The sequence below is a fragment of the Panthera tigris genome, chromosome A2 (genome assembly GCF_018350195.1).
Source record: "Panthera tigris isolate Pti1 chromosome A2, P.tigris_Pti1_mat1.1, whole genome shotgun sequence".
NCBI classification, from domain to species: domain Eukaryota; kingdom Metazoa; phylum Chordata; class Mammalia; order Carnivora; family Felidae; genus Panthera; species Panthera tigris.
The window spans coordinates 100,787,284-100,806,393 of NC_056661.1; the positions used below are offsets into that span (position 1 = coordinate 100,787,284).

Genomic DNA, 19,110 nt, shown 5'->3' on the forward strand with positions numbered 1-19,110 from the left:
TATCAAACCATAAATGATTCTCATCATAGTCTCTCTTAAATTCCAGAATTCAATTTCTAGTCCCACTGTCATTCATGCCCCTTCCTCCAAAGCAAGTCCAGTTTCTGGGCATCAGTAGGATTTCCATTAAAAACTCTAGGGTTTTGTTCTTTCCTTAATATAAAAGCAAATTTACCACCAAAACATTTCTCAGACAGGAAACAAAGCCAGGATTGAAGGCATGTGGGAGGTTTTCATTCCTTGTTTGTATAGCTTCCCAAATCTTTTCATACAACAAGCCCTAAAGCCACAGCCACCACACCCTGCAGGAGTCTGCCCTGTCATCCACAATGGGGAGAGGACACTTGCCACGCCTTGGGCAGGAACAGAAGATGTCAGGAAGTCCAACAATGACCAAGGAAGGCCTCTTGCTTCCTTTCTCCTTTGCTGCAACTAAATGCAACCCACCTCGAGGCTCTGCCAGAGCAGAGGAAAGGTGGGTCTGGTTTGCCTGAGGGCAGCAGTGAAAGAATGACAGGAAAACGGCAAATTATGGAACCACCTAGAGAAGGCCAGAGACACAGTCCCTGGAGGGTTGGAATGAGAACCAGACCAGAGGGTAAGCCCCGAGGCCATTCTTTACTTGCTGTGTGACTACATCAAGACCCTTATCTCTTCTGGGTCTCTTGTATTTTTCACCTGTAAAATGATAATATTAATAATGCCCACCTCAAAGCATTATCAGGAAGATGAAAGGAAATACACCTTTAAATCTCATTGCTTGTCCACAAGGGAGACTTTAAAGAAGAGATTCATTCTCATAATATGGACACTGACAAAACACTTAACAGGGAATACAAATAGAATGGGGGCATCACTAGCCAGAAATCCTACAAGACCTTTCACTGGGTTTTCTACATATTTTGAACACCAAAGACTGATGGTCTTACTAACTGTGGCTTTGCTGTGGTACCTACTTGCCACATGGGAACTGCAAACGTAAGTCACGAAGAGAAGGAATAATCGTGATTTGTATTTTCTGAGCTATACTGCAATTTTGATACCGTCATATTAAGTGAGATTAACAGGTTTTCCTCAAATATATGAGACAATTAGCAAGTGAAGGCTTTTTAAAAAAATACACAAAGCTTATCTGTCAGCTTAACTGGATCTACTTTCAACCACACTTTATATAAACGTGTTCTGACTGAGAGGACTTCTGATGTGCTAAGCAGACTGGCTATAAATCCAGGAAGGGAGGAGTCCAGTCACTCTCTTATCACTGTGGTTTAAAAATAGTAGCGAAATATGGCTTTAATTGGACAACTGTCTAAGTATTCTTATTGTTTGTGTTATCACAGAAATTTGCACTGGACGTAGCTTGTAGGTGGGTGATGAGAAGACAAGGGAAATGGCATTTTAGTAAATAGGCTTGCGAGACAGTTCTTTAGGAGGGTGGGCAGCCAGGATCCACCTTGACCTGTGCATGGTGGAAAGGCAGGTGGGTAGGGTAGGACAGCCCATATTTGTGAATGCAGGCAGAAAGCATGGCTGTGTCCATTAACATACACCTCACTAGGCATCCTCCCTCCTTTCGGCTCTCAATCTCGCTTGGTGTCAACTCTTTTTACATATATTAACTTCACAAATCTCCATACATTCTATTTTCATTTGGGACTGGAATATCCAAACCTTTTCTCCTGGTTTACTTTCTGGCCTGACTGAAACCAGCTGATTGCGGAACCAAACCTGTTTTACTGGAACCAACTCAAATCAAAGAGTAGACTCTAGAGGAAGGGATGACTTTAGATAAGCACTGGAAGTTATGCATATTCTTCCTGAAGTCACTTTACAGCCCTCTGCTAAGTCAAACCCTGACTACTCTTTGATTTGAATTGACATCATCAATTTATTTGAATTGACATTTGATTTGACATCATCAAGATGTCAACCCAGGGAAGATCATGACTAACATTAGCAACAATAATAAACGTTAAGCCTTCCAAAAAATAACCAGAAACTGGGGAAGCTTAATCTTTAACTATTTAGGTTGTGTGTGACAGTTCTGAGTGGACTTCTGTGGGTTTTGTTAACTTGGCATCCCTTCCCTCTTCCTCTTCAGTTTTCTCTTTCTGGAAACACCTTCTCCACCAGATCCTGGTGAATACTACATAAAGTGCCTCACCACCCCTCATCTAGACTGGCCAGAGTCCTTCATTTCTCAGACCATGGAGACTGGCTCAGGGATGAGCACATGCCAGAGGCTTCGCTGAGTTTGGTATATGGAAGGGGGAAGGAGGAGGATGTCTTTCTCAGACTCCAGGTTCTAAAGATACAGTTTTGAGGCTCCCAGGAATGAGAGAGCCGGACATAGAACAACACAGTATCAAGAGTTGGAAATAGAATATTGACAACACTGTCTAAGCTCTGCATCCAGCCTCATTTGAGGCCAGTCCACCACTGTATGTCCTCAGTTACATGGACCAATACCCAATATGTTCTTTTCTTTTTAATTTTAAAGTTAAACTACTTAGAGAAGGGTTTCTATTACTTCCAACCAAAAGATTCCTGACCAATATTGTATTCTGTCAAATTCAACTTCACTGACAATAATGAGAAAAGGACCCATGGCAAGGATGATACTGTCTAGAGCTATTTCTGAACAGAAATTTACTTGGAGATCTACCACTGAATTTGGGCTATTAGTGTCCTGGCTATTTAACAGTTAAAGTGGGCTGCACAGTGGACATTTCTCTAAGAGAACTTATTACTTCACTAAAAGCAATGAAACTGGCACTGACTTGAACCAGAAAACAGGGAAACCCAATTACTGCCCTGATAATTAAGATGCTTGAAATTACTATACATAACTCATAAGAAAAACTTAATTACAAGTAGAAAAGGACAGGCTTAGGTCTGTAACCAGACAAGTCAAGACTTGAAAAATAACACTAGCTCTTAAGAATCAAGCTATCATTTTCCTTGGAAATAATTCAGCTCAACTGTGAGAAAATGGGGACACACACAGAGAGATGACAAGCACTTTGAGAGAAACCCTGGTAAGGGCTGTACAGGCAGAGTCAGGGCTTCCACCCAGGTAGCTGAGCAAGTATCATGCCTGGGTCATGGCACCCATCCTGCTTTTGTCTTCAAGGGTAAACCAAAGTTCTGGAGCTCTCAAGTGCCAACCCACAGATACAGACCATTCCAAGTCCCCGTCATGCTCTTGTAGGCTCCCGAGTCTCCATGTTCACTCTCACATCCAATAACCCAACCCCAGATGTTACTACAAAAATAGAAGCCAATAGACACAATGAACTCTAGTTCTCACCTCTAGGTCTTCAGCTCTATAATCATTTATGAATTCCCTCCTTTTTTTTTTTTTAAATGTTTATTTTTGAGAGAGAGAGAGAAAGAGAGAGAGGCAGACAGAAAGAGAGAGACACAGAATCCCAAGCAGGCTCTTGGCTCTGAGCTGTCAGCACAGAGCCTGACACGGGGCTCAAACTCATGAATGGTGAAATCATGACCTGAGCTGAAGTGAACGCTTAAGTGACTGAGCCACCTAGACACCCCTCCCTCTTCCTTTTTAACATCAGCCCTAGGTACACTCTCCCCTCCTGCTGGGAGCCTGCTCTGCCCCCACTGGGATTCAGCTCCAGCGTCTCTATTCTTTCTCTCTCCAAGGCTTCCTCTCCTAACCTCAGAAGACGTGTGCACATCCCAACAACAGCCAATCTTGTGACTGCTGTCTCCTTGGGCACCCCGTCCCATCCCCAATGTTGCTGCTCTGGTTTCTTCTCCCTTCTACAGCTACACACTGTACTTTGTCACTGCTCTTATTTCCGCTACCTGTAGTCAAGTTCCTGCCCCTGCTCCAAACAGCAGTGGCCCTCCTGAAGGTTACCAGTGAGATCTTCATGGCCGATTCAAATCCCTTTCTCTGGCCTCACCCTCTGTGGGACTTTGTCCTGTTGTACAAGCTGGAAATGCTGTCATCTCCTGGGGTCTCCATGAAGTGGCTCTCTCAGGTGTCTTCCTATCTCCTCAACAATACTATCCCTGCTGCCTCTTCTTATTCTGGTTGCCCTACAGTTTCCTCCTAAGCCTATCTGCCTTCCCTACATTATCTACAGAACATCTTATCTATTCTCATGGTTTCAATCTCACCTGGGAAGACTTTCAAATCTCCATCTACAATTCCAAGTTTTTTTGAACTCTGATGACAAACTCCTGACTCAAGGGTCCCTTGGGGCTTACTACTGGCAAGCCTGCTGACACTCCATAAAAGGCACCCTCCTCGCTGTATACCTTTGCTCAGTGCAGCTGTGAGAGTTTCATTTTCTTATTTTAAAGCCTTCAATGGCTCCCTCTGACTCCAGAAGAAAGGAACACTCCTTACAGTGGTATTTAGGACCTCTGCAGTCCAGCTCTAAGGCAGCCCTTCCAGCAACTCATGAGGCCTTCAGAGAAACCTATGCTTTGGCAAAACTCCCTCACATTTGCCATTCCTCAAACATGCTTTCCTGCCTTCCTGTCTGGAAGCCTGTTTTCTCCCAGTGAGATGCCTAGAGAGAAGAATCATACTGAACTGAAAGGAACCTTGGAGATTATCCCCATTTAACTCACTTTACAGATGAGGAAAAAGATACCCAGGTCAGATGACCTGCCCAAGGTCATATAATTTATTAGTTACAGATTATCTGTCTGGGGACCCCTGGCTCACAGATCAAGATGTTTTCTCAGTGCAGCACACCGCTTTTCCCTCAGAGCCTGTTAATGATGTCATATATAAATGAATATTCAAGCTTTTGTAAAGTGTTGAGGGTTTCTAAGGTCAGATGGCTCCACCAGCAGCCAGGCAACGCTCTTGGCTGTAAGCAGCATGGCAGAATGGCAGACCCACGCAGCATGTTTGCCTTGTACTGGCCAGGGGTTCAAAAATAAAATTCCTAGGCCCCTGGGAAAATATTCCCTAGGAAAACTGATTCTGAGCCAATGAGCTCTAACTGATTCTGACCTAGCGAGTTTTCAGAGTGAAAACTGACATACAGAGGAAGCTCTCTTAAGTTCAGATAGAGGGTGGGTGACAGAAAGTAGATGTGGGACACTGGTGACAGCCCACTCAGGTTATATTTTTGAAATCATACTGAGTTTCATGACCTCAGCATGAATTAGGAACCCAGGAGATGGAAATGGAGCTACATAGACCAAAAATGAGAGCACAGCAAAACAAAGAGATAAATGTCACAACAGTTACCTTCATCTGTGTGTGAAACAGGAAGACTCTGCTTCTCTGTTTTTCTCCCTGGTCCCCACTCTCAGCATTATGACTAATGTAAAGGCCACACATTTGCAATACATATGAAAAACCCCAGCAACCAACACAATCCTCACATCACCTGACAGAGAGTAAGGCGGGGGGAAGTGGGGTGGGAAACCACCGTACAAAAAGTCTAACGAGAAAAGTATTCGTCCTTATAAAAGGCTCCGGTAACAAATTGTACTTGTTTGGAATCCAAGAATACTACTTCTAAAAACTCCCTTGTGGTGAAAAAAGACACAGCTAATAATAATAATAACAGATGGGGAAAAATCCATCTCTACCCACTCTCTGGAATACACACACACCCCAAACAAAAACAAAAACAAAAACCCCAATCGTGCTAGACCCTGAGTAAGCACTCGAAAAAAGACTTCTTGATGATCCCCAGTCCTGGTCCTCCATTTTAACATTAGATCTTAACAAGCAAGTAATCTTACTGAAAAACTTGACACCCGGGGCAGGAGGAAATCTATACAGAACACTACTGACTACAGGGTGATCAAGTAAGAACAGGAGAGTGTTTGGTTTTAAAAATGCACCATTATTTTATGAAGGGACCAATGTCAGCTGTTCATCCTAGGATGCTGAGGGAGACAGGGAGAAGAAAAAGTTTATGAAAAAAGATAACAAGCTTAGTCTTTGCCACACTGCGTGTGAGGAAGCAATCAGGTTCCTAGTCAGCTCTATACAGAGAACAAAAGAGATAGTCCTGAACATCTGGGGAGAAACCAGGCATGGGGCCATAAGCCTGTATTATTGTTACAGGCCAAAGGTCTGCACCCGGACTAAAGGGAGCTACTGAATAAGCTTCTTTGTCGTTCTGATGGTTGGCCAGAATTTAGAGTCACAAGTCTGAAAGTAGTAACCAAGGAAATGGGAGAAGACAAACGTTTTAGTTGCAATGTGTACAATTATAATTTTTAAAAATTTCAGTTAGTCTTGTCCTAGAGAAGGATCTTTTGGATAAATCCAAATAATGAGATTTAGGTGGGCTAAATTCATCTAGCTATATAACTAGCTTTATAGCTTCACTTCCTGTTCAGTTATCTGATAGTTCTTTTTCTCAGCCAACTTTGAGGAATACAAACACTCCTGCATGTTACAACTAACTCATGAATTGAGGCTGGGATTGTCACATGTGCTCACAAGGTGATTTCAGAGCCACTTTAAAGTTACTGCAAAATGTCACTCAGTTTTTTTTCACTTAAAAATTTGTATAAACTGGCCAGGTATTGGTTTGCTATTTACATTATCTATTTAGTTGGAGAAAACACATTTCATTACGACACTGAATCGGAGTGATTTTTTGGGGCAACGGCTCCTGGAGAACTGTCTCCTTGTTGTTGTCATAAGTGGTCTGCTTTTTGATAACACTGTACCATGGCTTGGCCATTACTTGTCTAACAGAATTACCACTGGGAGTGAACTGGCCCCCAAGCAGCAGGGCGCTAGAGCTTATAGCCCCCAAGTCCTATAAAGGCAGCCATCCCTGGATTAAGCTCTTTTTATTTCTTGATTGCTTAATGTCTTGCATATTATTATCAGTGTTTTAATTCAGGATCTGGGCCTTCTGGCGGTTTTCTGAAGGGCACACATTTTGAAGTCAACTAATTATCGTGTGTTCTTTTCTTCATTCACCACAAGTTCTGTGCACTGACAGAGTATTTCTAGACTTGTGGTCATGTTAATCTTTAAGCTGATGCTGCCCTAGGGGTTGCCAATGCAGAAGAGTCAGATAGTGACAGAGCATGGCTCACGCCTCGAGAAGGGCTTTATGGCCTGGCAGTGATAAAGGGAAAGGAGAGATTATGTGACATTGCATTTTACTGAGACAATCTGTAAATCAACTTTTCTGCCTGAAAACAAATACACGTTTTGGGAAAGAATACAATTTTGGGAAAGAAACAATACATTTTGGGTGATTGTATTAAGTGAGTGCTCAAAAAAAGGGTATGAGCTGCTATTCTATGAAACAAAGACTGTTAACTGTAAATCAATGAGTTATAAAAGTTGTTTTAAATAAGGGGAAATATAACAATCTTATTCCAGTGTATCTGTGACAGGCTCTGGATGAAGCTTATGAAAGTAAGCATCTATCTCAGGTAGTAGCATTTCTGATTTAATTCTGTGAAGAAATACATGGGTACTGGGTTAATTTTTGTTTTGCCATTACTACCAAGTTGAAAAAGTCAAAATCCAAAAGCAAGAACCCTTTTTTGTAATAAGGGGGGAAACACAAGAATATGGACTTCTATCTGCTTGTGTGTATGTAAAGAAATAGGGATGAGAATATGGAATAGAGAGGAATGGCAAGCAGAAATGGGAGTCAGAATTTTCCACTGTCTACATTTTCACTGTCATTATCACGTACCGATGTGAATATACATATTCAAAACTTATGTTTATTAAAACAGTGAAATTAAATAGATAATAAAAGAGCAAATTACATGAACAAGAGGTTGGCAACAGGAGAAATAACAGTCTTCCTTTCAAAACAAGTTGAAAGATACAGCTAATTATAAATAACTTGTGAAATGTTAAGATTTGGTAAAACTACATGGTGGGTACCTATTGTGTGTTAGATTATTGTCTTTATCTCACCTTTGCAAGCCTGCAATATTTCTCCCTCCAAAAAAATTTGTGACAAAAGCTCTTTATTTCATAAAAGTAATCTATCCTTATGCCAAGTGGGAAACGTTTTTATGAAAATGGAGGCCAGGTAATGGCAGTCTGCTTTAATTATTTGCTTTGTACTTTCATAACCCGAGGTGATTTCAATATTTACAAATAAGTATGATTCTGACAAAAAAACATGTGGACATTGATGAAATATTGCAAAGTGTGTTGCCTGGAATGAGAAATTGGTAAAGAAAGCAGGTTTCTTCCAAGTTTATAATCCTAAGCCCTGGAAACTTAATGTAAGAGTTCTACTTGCTGCCTTTCCATTTTTGAAAAAGCTTTAATCAATGCCTTCTGTTCCCCAGACTTCCTCTCACACTTCAGGAATTAAACCCAAATCAAGCTCAAACTGAGTAGAGGAAATTGTCGGCCCTAGTTAAATGGGGTCCATAGGATCATCTTGCCCCATTTCCAGTCCTAGGAGAAACTTGTTCCATCAGGGTGGACTATGGACCAGCAGTCCAGGACAAAGGGTGCTCTAGAGTTTGTCTCAGAATATCAGTGGAATTTTGGACTTGTGATAAATCATCAGAAGCAAACCCTTGGTGGGATGGAAACCAAAGGCTATACCAGGCTGAACAGTCAATTTCCTGGAGTCATTTAAGACTATGCTTATCTCAATCAAATCCATGCTTTTGGATTCTCTTTTGGAGAGTTATTTAGTAAATTATTTTAGGCGGTGAACTTGGGTGGATGACCTAGCCAGGCAAGCTCCTCCTCTGCATTTAACTAAGGTTCAGTAGGGGCGCCTGGGTGGCTCAGCCGGTTAAGCGTCCGACTTCAGCTCAGGTCACGATCTCGTGGTCTGTGAGCCCCGCGTCGGGCTCTGGGCTGGAGCCTGCCAGAGCCTGGAGCCTGCTTCCAATTCTGTGTCTCCCTCTCTCTGCCCCTCCCCCATTCATGCCCTGTCTCTCTCTGTCTCAAAAATAAATAAACGTTAAAAAAATTAAAAAAAAAATAACTAAGGTTCAGTGGAGGTGCAGCACAGTATACCACCGGGACAATGTTTCTAATGCCACTGTCTCAACTGCTTACCATCTGAAGAGTGTTCCTGTGTCAGAGGTCATGAGAGACCCTGTATATACATGATCTCCAATTCTGACAACAGCCCAGGAAGACTGTTGCTATTGGTTCCATTTTACAAATGGAGCAACTGAGGCTGAAAGAGTTAAAGTGTGAAGCAAATTACCTAAGGCTATACAGATAGTTTATGGTACAACCAGTACTCAAATCTAGGTCTGGTTCTGAAAGCCATGTTTTTTCTACTATAGCATACAACCTGTGACATAACTTTTAGCTTTAGTAGTCTGAGTATTATGTAATTAAGCTAAAGATGACAAATCCCACATGTACTAATTTGTACTTGGGCATATTTAAAGTCATTTATAAAGACAAATGACAGTTACTTAAAAACAATTTGCTTGGGAATGCAAAGCTATTCAAAAAAATAAACATTACATTTTCCTGCATGTAAAAACAGTATTAAAAAATTAAATTATAACCCCAAAGAAATATATAAATCTTACCACCTTCCTCGGGTTTCATGCCTAATAGTTCATCTGTAGGTCCATTAAAGGAAACAAAGAAAACAAAATTATGAGTCAGTTTCATTTTGTAAGGAGTTTGTCAAATTTATTAAAATTGAGTCATTTCCCTTAATCTAGATTACCTGAGCATGCATTATGTGTAGAGCTTTTGTCTAAGGCAGTTAAAATGCTTTTTCCATCTTCAGCTGTAAACAGAACACATGCACTTGGTTATCGCAAATTCAGAATGGTGTGTGCGTTCGTATACTATTTCAGTGTAAGGTAAACACACAGCTCACCACACAGAAGCAGGGGTCCTCTGATTACATTTTCTCAAGCTGTTGGCTCTCCATGAATTCTGAGCTGACAGCCTCGAATCTTTGCTTTGTTTGGTGGAAAACTATATGACACTGACTTCACACTTCTTTCATGGACAAATGCATGACTTAAGTAATTGACTACTGATGGTGCTGTGAACGTTAGGCATTTGTGTCTGGCTAAAATAAAAGGGCACATTACTGAGTAAAAGAAGTCAGTCTGTAACATAATTCCATACATACAATATAATTCCAACTGTACAGAATTCTGGAAAAGGCAAAACTATGAAAACAGTAAAAAGATAAGCGTTTGTGGTGAGGATGTGGAGAAGCGGGAACCCTCTTGCACTGTTAGTGGGAATGCAAACTTGTGTAGCCACTCTGGAAAACAGTGTGGAGGTTCCTTAAAAAATTAAAAATAGACCTACCCTATGACCCAGCAATAGCACTGCTAGGAATTTACCCAAGGAATACAGGAGTACTGATGCATAGGAGTGCTGATGCATAGGGGCACTTGCACCCCACTGTTTATAGTGGCACTTTCAACAATAGCCAAATTAAGGAAAGAGCCTAAATGTCCACCAACTGATGAATGGAGAAAGAAGATGTGGTTTATATATACAATGGAATACTACTTGGCAATGAGAAAGAATGAAATCTGGCCATTTGTAGCAATGTGGATGGAACTGGAGAGTATTATGCTAAGTGAAATAAGTCAGGCAGAGAAAGACGGATACCGTATGTTTTCACCTATGTGGATCCTATGTGGATCCTATATATGTGTGTGTGTGTGTGTGTGTGTGTGTGTGTGTGTGTGTTTATATAAAAGATAAGTGTTTGGGGGAGGGGAGAGATGAACAAGGTGCAGACACAGGGGAGATTTAGGATAGTGAAACTATTCTGTATGATACTCTAATGGTGAACATATGTCATTACACATTTGTCCAAACCCATAAAATGTATAACACCAAGAGTAAACCCTAATGTAAACTATGAGTGATAATGATGTGTCAGTGTTGGTTCATTGATTATAACAAATGTACTGCCCTGGTGAGGGATATTGATAATGCATGTGTGTGGGAACAGGGGATATATGGAAATTTTGTACCTGCTTTCCAATTTTCTGTAAACTAAAAACTGCTCTAAATAATAAAGTGTGTGTGTGTCTGTGTATGTGTGTGTATGTGTGTGTGTGTACAACACAACATCCTTAAAACTTAGTTTGCTCATGTGTACATTAGACTTTTTACAGGTCACAAAATAAAGACAGGTGACACTTCATTATGGTGGATTCCTCTATTTGTACACATAAAACAAGGTAATCAGCATTTGCAATCTCAAAATATTACACAAATACCACAAGTGAACACACTACACAAAGAGAAAATTTGATCCTCTATATTATCACATATTGCATAAACATACGATTTATATTGATATGTAACTTGAATACAAATATAATGAACTGGAGTTTACATTTTCCCTCAAAACTAAAATGTTTCTATTTGCTTACCTAGATTCCCACAACATAATTCATGCTGTTGGCACCCAAGGGATACTGAGGCTGGAGGTCTGGATCAATATAGTCAGAGACCTCTTAGGTGGCCAACATCAGGCTGGCCTGCTTCTCTGTCTTCTGCCATCTGCTCCCACCCTCATGCTCTAGAACACTGTCCCTCTGACCTTCTCCTGGTCCTTCCTGGCTCATAGTCTTTGCCCAGGCTGCTTGTTTTACTCTGACAGCTTTTGCAACTAGCTGTGTGATCCCCTCAAATAGGTGAGTTCTCCCTCTCACACAGCAAGAATCCTTGCCATTCTTACCAAAGTAGGAGCTATCCAATTACTTGTGCAATTGTTAGATTATCACCTGCTTCCCCTTTTGACCATGAGCCCCATCCTGGGAAGGGTCTGGATCTGTCTGTGTACTACTGTGTGCCCAGAGCCTAGTGCCATGCCTGCCTGCCACACAGACAGCGCCCAATAAATATCTGTTGAAAACATGAATGAGTATGTGAGTAAGTGAAGGTGTGAACACACGAAAGGATGACATGAAGCTGAGTTCAAAAGGCAGAAAGGTGAGAGGGTTTTGTTTTGTTTTGTTTTGTTTTGTTTTCTGCTGAAAGGCAGGTGTGAGAAAAGCAAATGAACCAGTAACGTGGGAGGAGAATAAATAAAGCAGGTGAAGCAAAAGGTTGGAAAAGAAGGAGGAAAGACAGAAGGAAGGTCAAGGGTAAAGGAAAGGCAGAGAAAGGAAGTTTCAGGGTCTGCTTGCCCCTCCTATCTCTTGGAAGGGCTGCCAGAACGAAGGGTGGAGTGAGCAGAGGTGGATATGCCCCCCAAGAGGGCCAGGTTGAACACAGGGTTAGGGTAAGTTCAGTTCTCTCCATATCACCTGTAAAGCTTTCCCCTGCATCTCAGAGGATTCGAGTACCAGTGAAAAGCTCAGCGTTACATCACCTTAGTCCCATCACATTTTACTGGACCCTCCACTCCTTTAAGAGAAGAACCAGTGAAAACTGGCAGTAATGGCAGGAGACAGGAATAGCTGACAAACCTTTCACAGCACATTGCATCATCTACCAACGCTCTGATCACTTTTCCAACTATCTGAGGGTCGGTATACCCGAGGGAGCTGGGGTTACTCATGACAGAACAGACCCAGGAATCACCTGGAAAAACCATGTCTGAGCTCTCCCCATCTGTTCCCAACAAAGACCAACCCACCCCACAACACAATGAAAACCAACTCACCCAATCTGATCATGTAATCGTATTAAAACTATCTTTACAGCCCAAATGGCAGTTAGAATGAGTAATGGCAATAGCAGAAATGTTATCATCTGTTGTCAGAGAAATAGCTGCTAATTCTCAATTTTGGATGCTCCTCTGACAGGCTTTTGCTGAAGTGCCTAATGATGCTATTTTCTGGTTCACAATATAAAACCTTTCTCAATAATGCTATATGGTCGGCATCACTGATATTTGAAAATTTAAAACTGAAATGATAAAAAGCAAATTAAAATACAATTTTCTCAATTGGAAAAGAAGAAAGGAAGAGCCTGCCAAAAAAGGAAATGAACTGGTTGCTGAGCAGTACTATTTCAGAAGCGATTCTAAATAAAAATCAAAACTTACTCTTAAAACTAGAGGATTCCTTGCGTTGGTTTTCATCCTCTAATGAAATTAACCTTAAAATTAAAAAAGAAAGAGTTTAGCAATCTAGTCCTGAAAATTTTATATTTATGATACAGCCAGTTTTTCTGTACAATATTACTACACTTATAACACACAGATATGTGCATGCGCACATGAAAGGTGAATGTATAGTCATTTATATGCTATTCATTTTTTAAAGAAGAAATAAATTTGCTGGATTTTTCCTGTCCTAAGGCTGGTTCATAGCATCTGAATAGCTGAATCTGGTTTCATCATAAGTCATATGTCCTGTAAATATCTAGGTGGGTAGTTGGTAGGTACAGCTAAGATATTTCACATTTATCGCTTTTAAAAAATAGTTAAAAAACTTATGGCCAACCAGCTGTTTCTTCTGACTCCTGGTGTTACAGGAGAGGATACCTCAGGAGGTTAGCTTAAATTATCTAAGGCTGAAAGCAAGATCATTCTCCAGAAGACTGTCACTACTCAACTCTTACTGTACATGGGGAAGATCACAGCTGAGATGTATCACCAACTTGAGATTCAGCTGGTGCTTCTGAACCTCCCTTTAAAGCACATTTACCTCTATTATAGTTACTGGATTATACTTTTTGGCTTTTAAAAATGAAGTACTAAAATAATGGAGAAATCTGAAGTTAACAAAAACTAATCAAGACAATCGTGGGTAGTTCCTTTCTGAGTAAAGGCTAATGCTTCATTTTGATCGTCGTAACATATATGGTGAAAAAAAGGTAACCAGAACACATTCCAGGCCTTGCCTCTTACTACACCACAGGCTGTGGGCAGTCTCTTAACTTCTTTTGAGCCTTGCTTCCACCATTTACACAACAGGGAAATGCCGGCATTGATAACACCAAGGGTTGGCATGAGAATGGGTAGAGATAACATAAATAAAGCACCTGACATTGTGATTCGTACATAGTAGGTATTCACTAAAGGGTATTTAGCATTACTATTATTACCAGGAATAGGTTAAACTGCTCCCTACAATAGTCAATTGTACTAGATTCAGATCATATTCTACAGTGAAAAGTTGTCTTTGCTCTATACCATAGGAATTTTCTAGTTTTTGCTTTAAAATTAAAAAGGCTAATATTGGCAGCAAATACCTCTGTGTGACAAAAATGTATACTTAAAAGTTTATTTAGAAACACAGTAAAAACATAAGCGAGTTTTATCACACAATTATCATCTAAATTTTTTGTGTGTGGAAAAAGAATCACAAATAGAGGTAAGATAATCTACTTCTCTTTCCTAGGTCAGCCAGTTGAGGATTAACCCTGTCCTTGCATGCTCTGGCACCTGAATAGGAAAGGATATAGATTCACACTGAAACCTCCTTGCTGAGTGAGATTAGGGCACATCATGCTCCAGGTAAGTGGAAAAGTTTGTCTCAGTATGTAAAATAACTAGAGGTGTCTTCTTTGCAAAGTGGCAAGAACTGAAGATGGAGCACTCACTTCCTGCACTCAAAGCTGCTCTCTGCTTCACAGAGGAAAAAAGCAGAAGTTCTGAACCTTAGAAAACAAAATGTCAGAACCCGGTGCTTCTGTAGGTAACACTTTAGTACTATATGTCTTAGGAGACAATTTCATAGGTTATTTCCTTCTACGAGAGAAAAGCCAGGGGATTTCCTATCTGGGACAGGATTTTGTAAATGATGGTAACAAAAGGACCAGATTGGGTCCAGAAGCCTGAGAGAGCAGGAAGCTGAGCCTGAGGCTGAGGCCCCCAGAGAGCCAGAGAGCACTGGAAATGTGTGCCTTTTCTTGTCCCAGTCAAATCCTCACAAGTGTGCTCCTTCTAAGATCCCAGAAGTGAGTCTCTTATTGGGAAGAGTCCTGGTCTAGCGGGAATATGTGCAGGACAAGTTTGGCCTTCATTCTAATACATCAACTCAGAGAAAGGAGGAAGTAAAGCAATTGCCCTGTGTTTGAGACCCCAGCAGACTTGGCCAGCGAGGCCTGTACTTTCCTTGCCTGTGGGAAGAAAGATTCTGCCAAGAGAAGTAGCCATAACTTACTGACTCGGCTCCTCCACCGTGGCCTCTGAACTTTCCTGCTGGGTGACCTTCTTCCTTTCTTCTTTCTCAATCAGCTTTTTCATAGGGTCTTGTAAGCTCTTGAACACGATAATGAAAAGGAAAAAAGAGAGAGAGAGAGAGAGAGAGAGAGAGATCAATAAAAAACTCAACAACCTCTGGTCCAGAAAGCAAACCTTGAATTCAAGGTTTGGGGGGTTACCCTGAACCTACCCAGTAGACAGACATGAAATTTTATATGTTCTCAGACCCATCCACAAAATACTAGCCTATAATGGAGAGTTGTTTTGCCACTAGATTTATGCTTTCCCTTTCACGATAAGTTATTCAAAAGAAGGCCTTTTGGCTATTGCTAACTTTATTTTCCATCTTTAACATGCAGCAAAGATAAACATTCTGTTCTGCTAGCAGCCCACACACTGACAGAGTAGAAGCTTTTCTCCCCCGAAGATGAGACAATTTCATTTTATTTTTAATTTTGTTTGCAATTTTGTGATCTAAAAACAGCTTTTAAAAATAAGAGAAAACAAAACCTTTTTTTAAGAAAAAAAATTAGCAGCTTAACATATTCCAACAAGTTTACTCCCACAAGTGGACAGAGCAAGTGCATCCAAATCTTTGTCGATTAAAAGATGGGTGGGGATCTTCTGATGGCACACTATTTCTTGGAGTTATTGTTCTCAAGTCTCATTAAATGTATAAGGAAACACTTTCAAAAAAATCCAGTGCTTAGAAACTGTACACCAGAAAAAGCAAAACACTCCCATAACAACTGAATAATGAGTTACACAAAAAGATCTCTACCTGTGGCCCTAATTAAACCACAAACCTATAAATACACATGAAACATCTCAAGATACTTACTTATCCTGCTTATATTCTTAGAACTTTTAAAACCTGTCCTTTGGGGCTTCCTGTCTCCTCCTCTTTCCCCTTCCCACCTTTCTCTTCTCTAGTGTGACCCACACACAGAAGGCGGCCAGCATGTTTCCTACACCAGCTCTGATGGATTCATGGTCTCTGACTGCAGGCTGGATGGAGATGGTGTGGAGGCAGTCTCTGCGAAGCCCAGCTGTGATGGATGGTGATGCCTGCTGTGGGCGCCAGGTGAACACGGGTGTTCCACTCCTAACTGCCAGCACTCTCACTCCCTATATGGAAAATTTTCCCTAAAATACCTAGGCAATCAGGTTATTGTTTTTCTCAGGTACCCACAGTAGTTCCCCACTTGTTTCCACTTCTAGTCTAAACCTCTCTGCCTGATTTTAAAGATCTTCTAAAATGTGATTTTATCTTACTCTCCCACATTGCTTCCCAGTGGCTCCCAAATGGGAACTTTCCATTCACCTAGGTCTTTCTCATCACCTCGTATGTACTAATTGCTCCCTTCCTATCTTTGTTCATTCTGTTGCTTTGCCTAAAAAAATCTCTCTCTACCTATTTGTCTACCCTCAAGAGTCCTATAAGTTTTTGCAAAGCCCAGATCAATTACTGCCTTTTCTGTAAAACTTCATTCACTAAGCAAGTCAAATTCAAGAAAGTCCTTCCATCTTCAAGGTGCATTTATAGTCTTATTCATATTTGATTATATCTATTCTGTATTACGTTTTCTCTTAAAAAATATTTTTTAAGTTAGAAAAATAATAGAACCACATGTAGAATGCTTGGAGAATTAAAAAAATACAAGTTACTGATAATTCCATTCTCCTCCCCAAAATAGTTAATATTTTCATATATTTCCTTTCTGGTTTTTCATACTCATACTACTTTTATAATCAGAATCATGTATATAGATGTATACTTAAGCAATATAATATGTGTAGGTATTTCATAATGAGAAACATTCTTCATTAGAGAATATAAAAAATATTTTATATATCCTAAACATTCAATATTAAATTATATATAAATATACATTCATTCACCATTTTTCTAACATAAGGCCAAGGTTTTCTAATTGAATATATGTCCTATGCTTAGAGTTCTGAAACATCTTCTTGCATAAAGGACATCCTTAAGGCATTACCATCATTTTTAATGGCTATTTCTGGACATTTAGATTAGTATACTCAGTCAACAAATAGTTTCAGAGTATTTACCATGACCAGGTGCTGTTTTGGGTGCAGGGGATACACTGGTGAAGAAGACAGAGAGAATTATCAGTTAGTGATGAGTCTAGGCAGGGAATTAAAAAGGGGGATAAAAAGTGATTGGATCACTACCTCAGTTAGTAAGAATGTTCTCTTGTGAAGTGACATTTTAGCTGAGAGTCAAATGACATGAAGGAGCCATCCTTGCATAACTCAAGAAGGAGAGGCTTGAACGCAAAGGCCTAAGGTAGTAATAGCTTGGCTTGTTGGAGGAACAAAAAGAATCCACTGGGATTGTAATGTAGTGGGCAAGAGGACAGGTCTTATGAGATCAAGATAAAGAGGTCAGCAGCGGTCACACAGGGAGAACATTCCTTTACCCACATTCATCAATATTTAACACTATGCCCCATTAGTTTCATCATATTCTTTTGCCCTCTATGTTTCTCCAATGTATGACAACTAAATGGAATCCATGATTATCAGTTGGAGGGGGAAATGCTATAAGGGACATTATTGGAACAAATGAGGTAATTGGAATATGGACTACAGTGTAGGTCGTCTTCTTTTTTTAATCACATACCCCAAAGCATCTGGTAAAAGCTAGGCACATGTGTGCATGTGTGTGTATATTTCAGAAATGTACAATCACAAGGAGGAGTTCAACAGATGTCAAAGACTTACTCTTTTCAATAGATCTGCCAATCACGGCATTTTATTCACACACACACTCACACACACACACACACACCCTTCCAGCAGTTTTATTCCCCAAAGAGTAGTCCAATCCTGGTCAACATGAAGCCACGAGTATTTTCAGCTAAGCTTCTGATGGCCCCAAAATGCACTTTTCAATTCTGTGAGGCTTGTCCAGGCCTCCTGGTTTGCTCAATTATCTTCTCATTGCATTTCCTTTTTCTCAATCAGCACTAGGCAGGGCCAGGACTTGTCTGCTCTCAGCCAGCTGCGTCTAGCTGCCACAGCGCTTGCCTAAGCCCCTGAGATGCCCTTGACAGCTCCATGGTTATCATCCTTTCTGTCTCTAGACCGACCTCCCCTCATAACCACACTTGGGCAGTTCTAAGACAATCCCTTTGTAATGTAAACCACTCCTTCCTTCTTTTCAACCCCTTCCCTGTTGGGCCATTAGCAGGGACTCAATTGTTGGCTCCCTGTCACCACAATCACAGTTAAGTCACTATTGTGCTTCACCAACAGAATGGCTACAGTTCCAATTGCTACTTTATTATTAATAATTCCTGTTACAATTGCTCATCTCTTCCTGCTATTACCATTGTCCCTATAAGGATTTGGCTGTTGCCACTCAAGAGAGGTGCTAAATATGTACTTGTTGTTTGATAAATTCATGTACATAAGGTTAAACTGAAAAAATTAGAGCTCTTAAAGCCTCAGGGGAATAATTAGAAAAAGGTTTATGAAACCACAAGCAAAATTAATACCAAGCACCTGGGTTTATTTATTAAATATTAGCATTTTGAGCTAAGGGGAATCTTGTGTGGGGAATCTATCAGCTTTATTGAGATATAATTCATGTACCATAGAATTTACCCACCTACAGTGTATACTTCAATGGTTTTCAGTATAGACAAAGAGTTGTGCAACCATCACCACAGTCAATTTTAGGACGTCTTCAAGGGGCATCTTTTGAAGCAAGAGAGTTTTAGATTAAACTGAGCTAAACGCTCCTCTATACAGCAAGGAAAAAAACCACAACAGGCATGGAACTTGTTTCTTACAAAGATGGTAAACAATGAAGACAATCAAGAAACTCAGAGGAACTCTGAAACAACATGGAGGACAAATCACGTCCCCTTCCTCTCTCAACATTAGTTCCTGGGTGTGACTGTCAGATATAGGATATTCTACTTGGAGAACCACTGCTTTTACCAAAGTTTGATGAAAAGGTCCAAGTGGGGGCTGAGGTGGAGGGGATTCTTTATGGTATTTTAAAGTC

General features: G+C 40.5%; 1 protein-coding gene across 24 annotated transcripts in view; it reads right to left on the minus strand.

The window, feature by feature from the left end:
• The window catches only part of ICA1 (islet cell autoantigen 1), a 148,892-nt gene that overhangs the window by 12,773 nt on the left and 117,009 nt on the right, over positions 1-19,110 (minus strand). For 23 of the 24 annotated variants that reach the window (XR_006211305.1, XR_006211331.1, XM_042967042.1 and 20 more), the window contains 4 exons: positions 15,028-15,125; positions 12,963-13,015; positions 9,654-9,716; positions 9,511-9,543 (listed from right to left, as the gene is read on the minus strand). Coding sequence is in view for 22 of the 24 variants with exons in the window: in XM_042967042.1 (XP_042822976.1) it covers positions 9,511-9,543; positions 9,654-9,716; positions 12,963-13,015; positions 15,028-15,125 (247 nt within the window). In the remaining 2 variants the exon portion in view is untranslated. Of the gene's footprint in view, positions 1-6,895; positions 7,085-9,510; positions 9,544-9,653; positions 9,717-12,962; positions 13,016-15,027; positions 15,126-19,110 lie in introns of those variants that run through there. The other variant, XM_042967152.1, reaches the window with a different exon arrangement.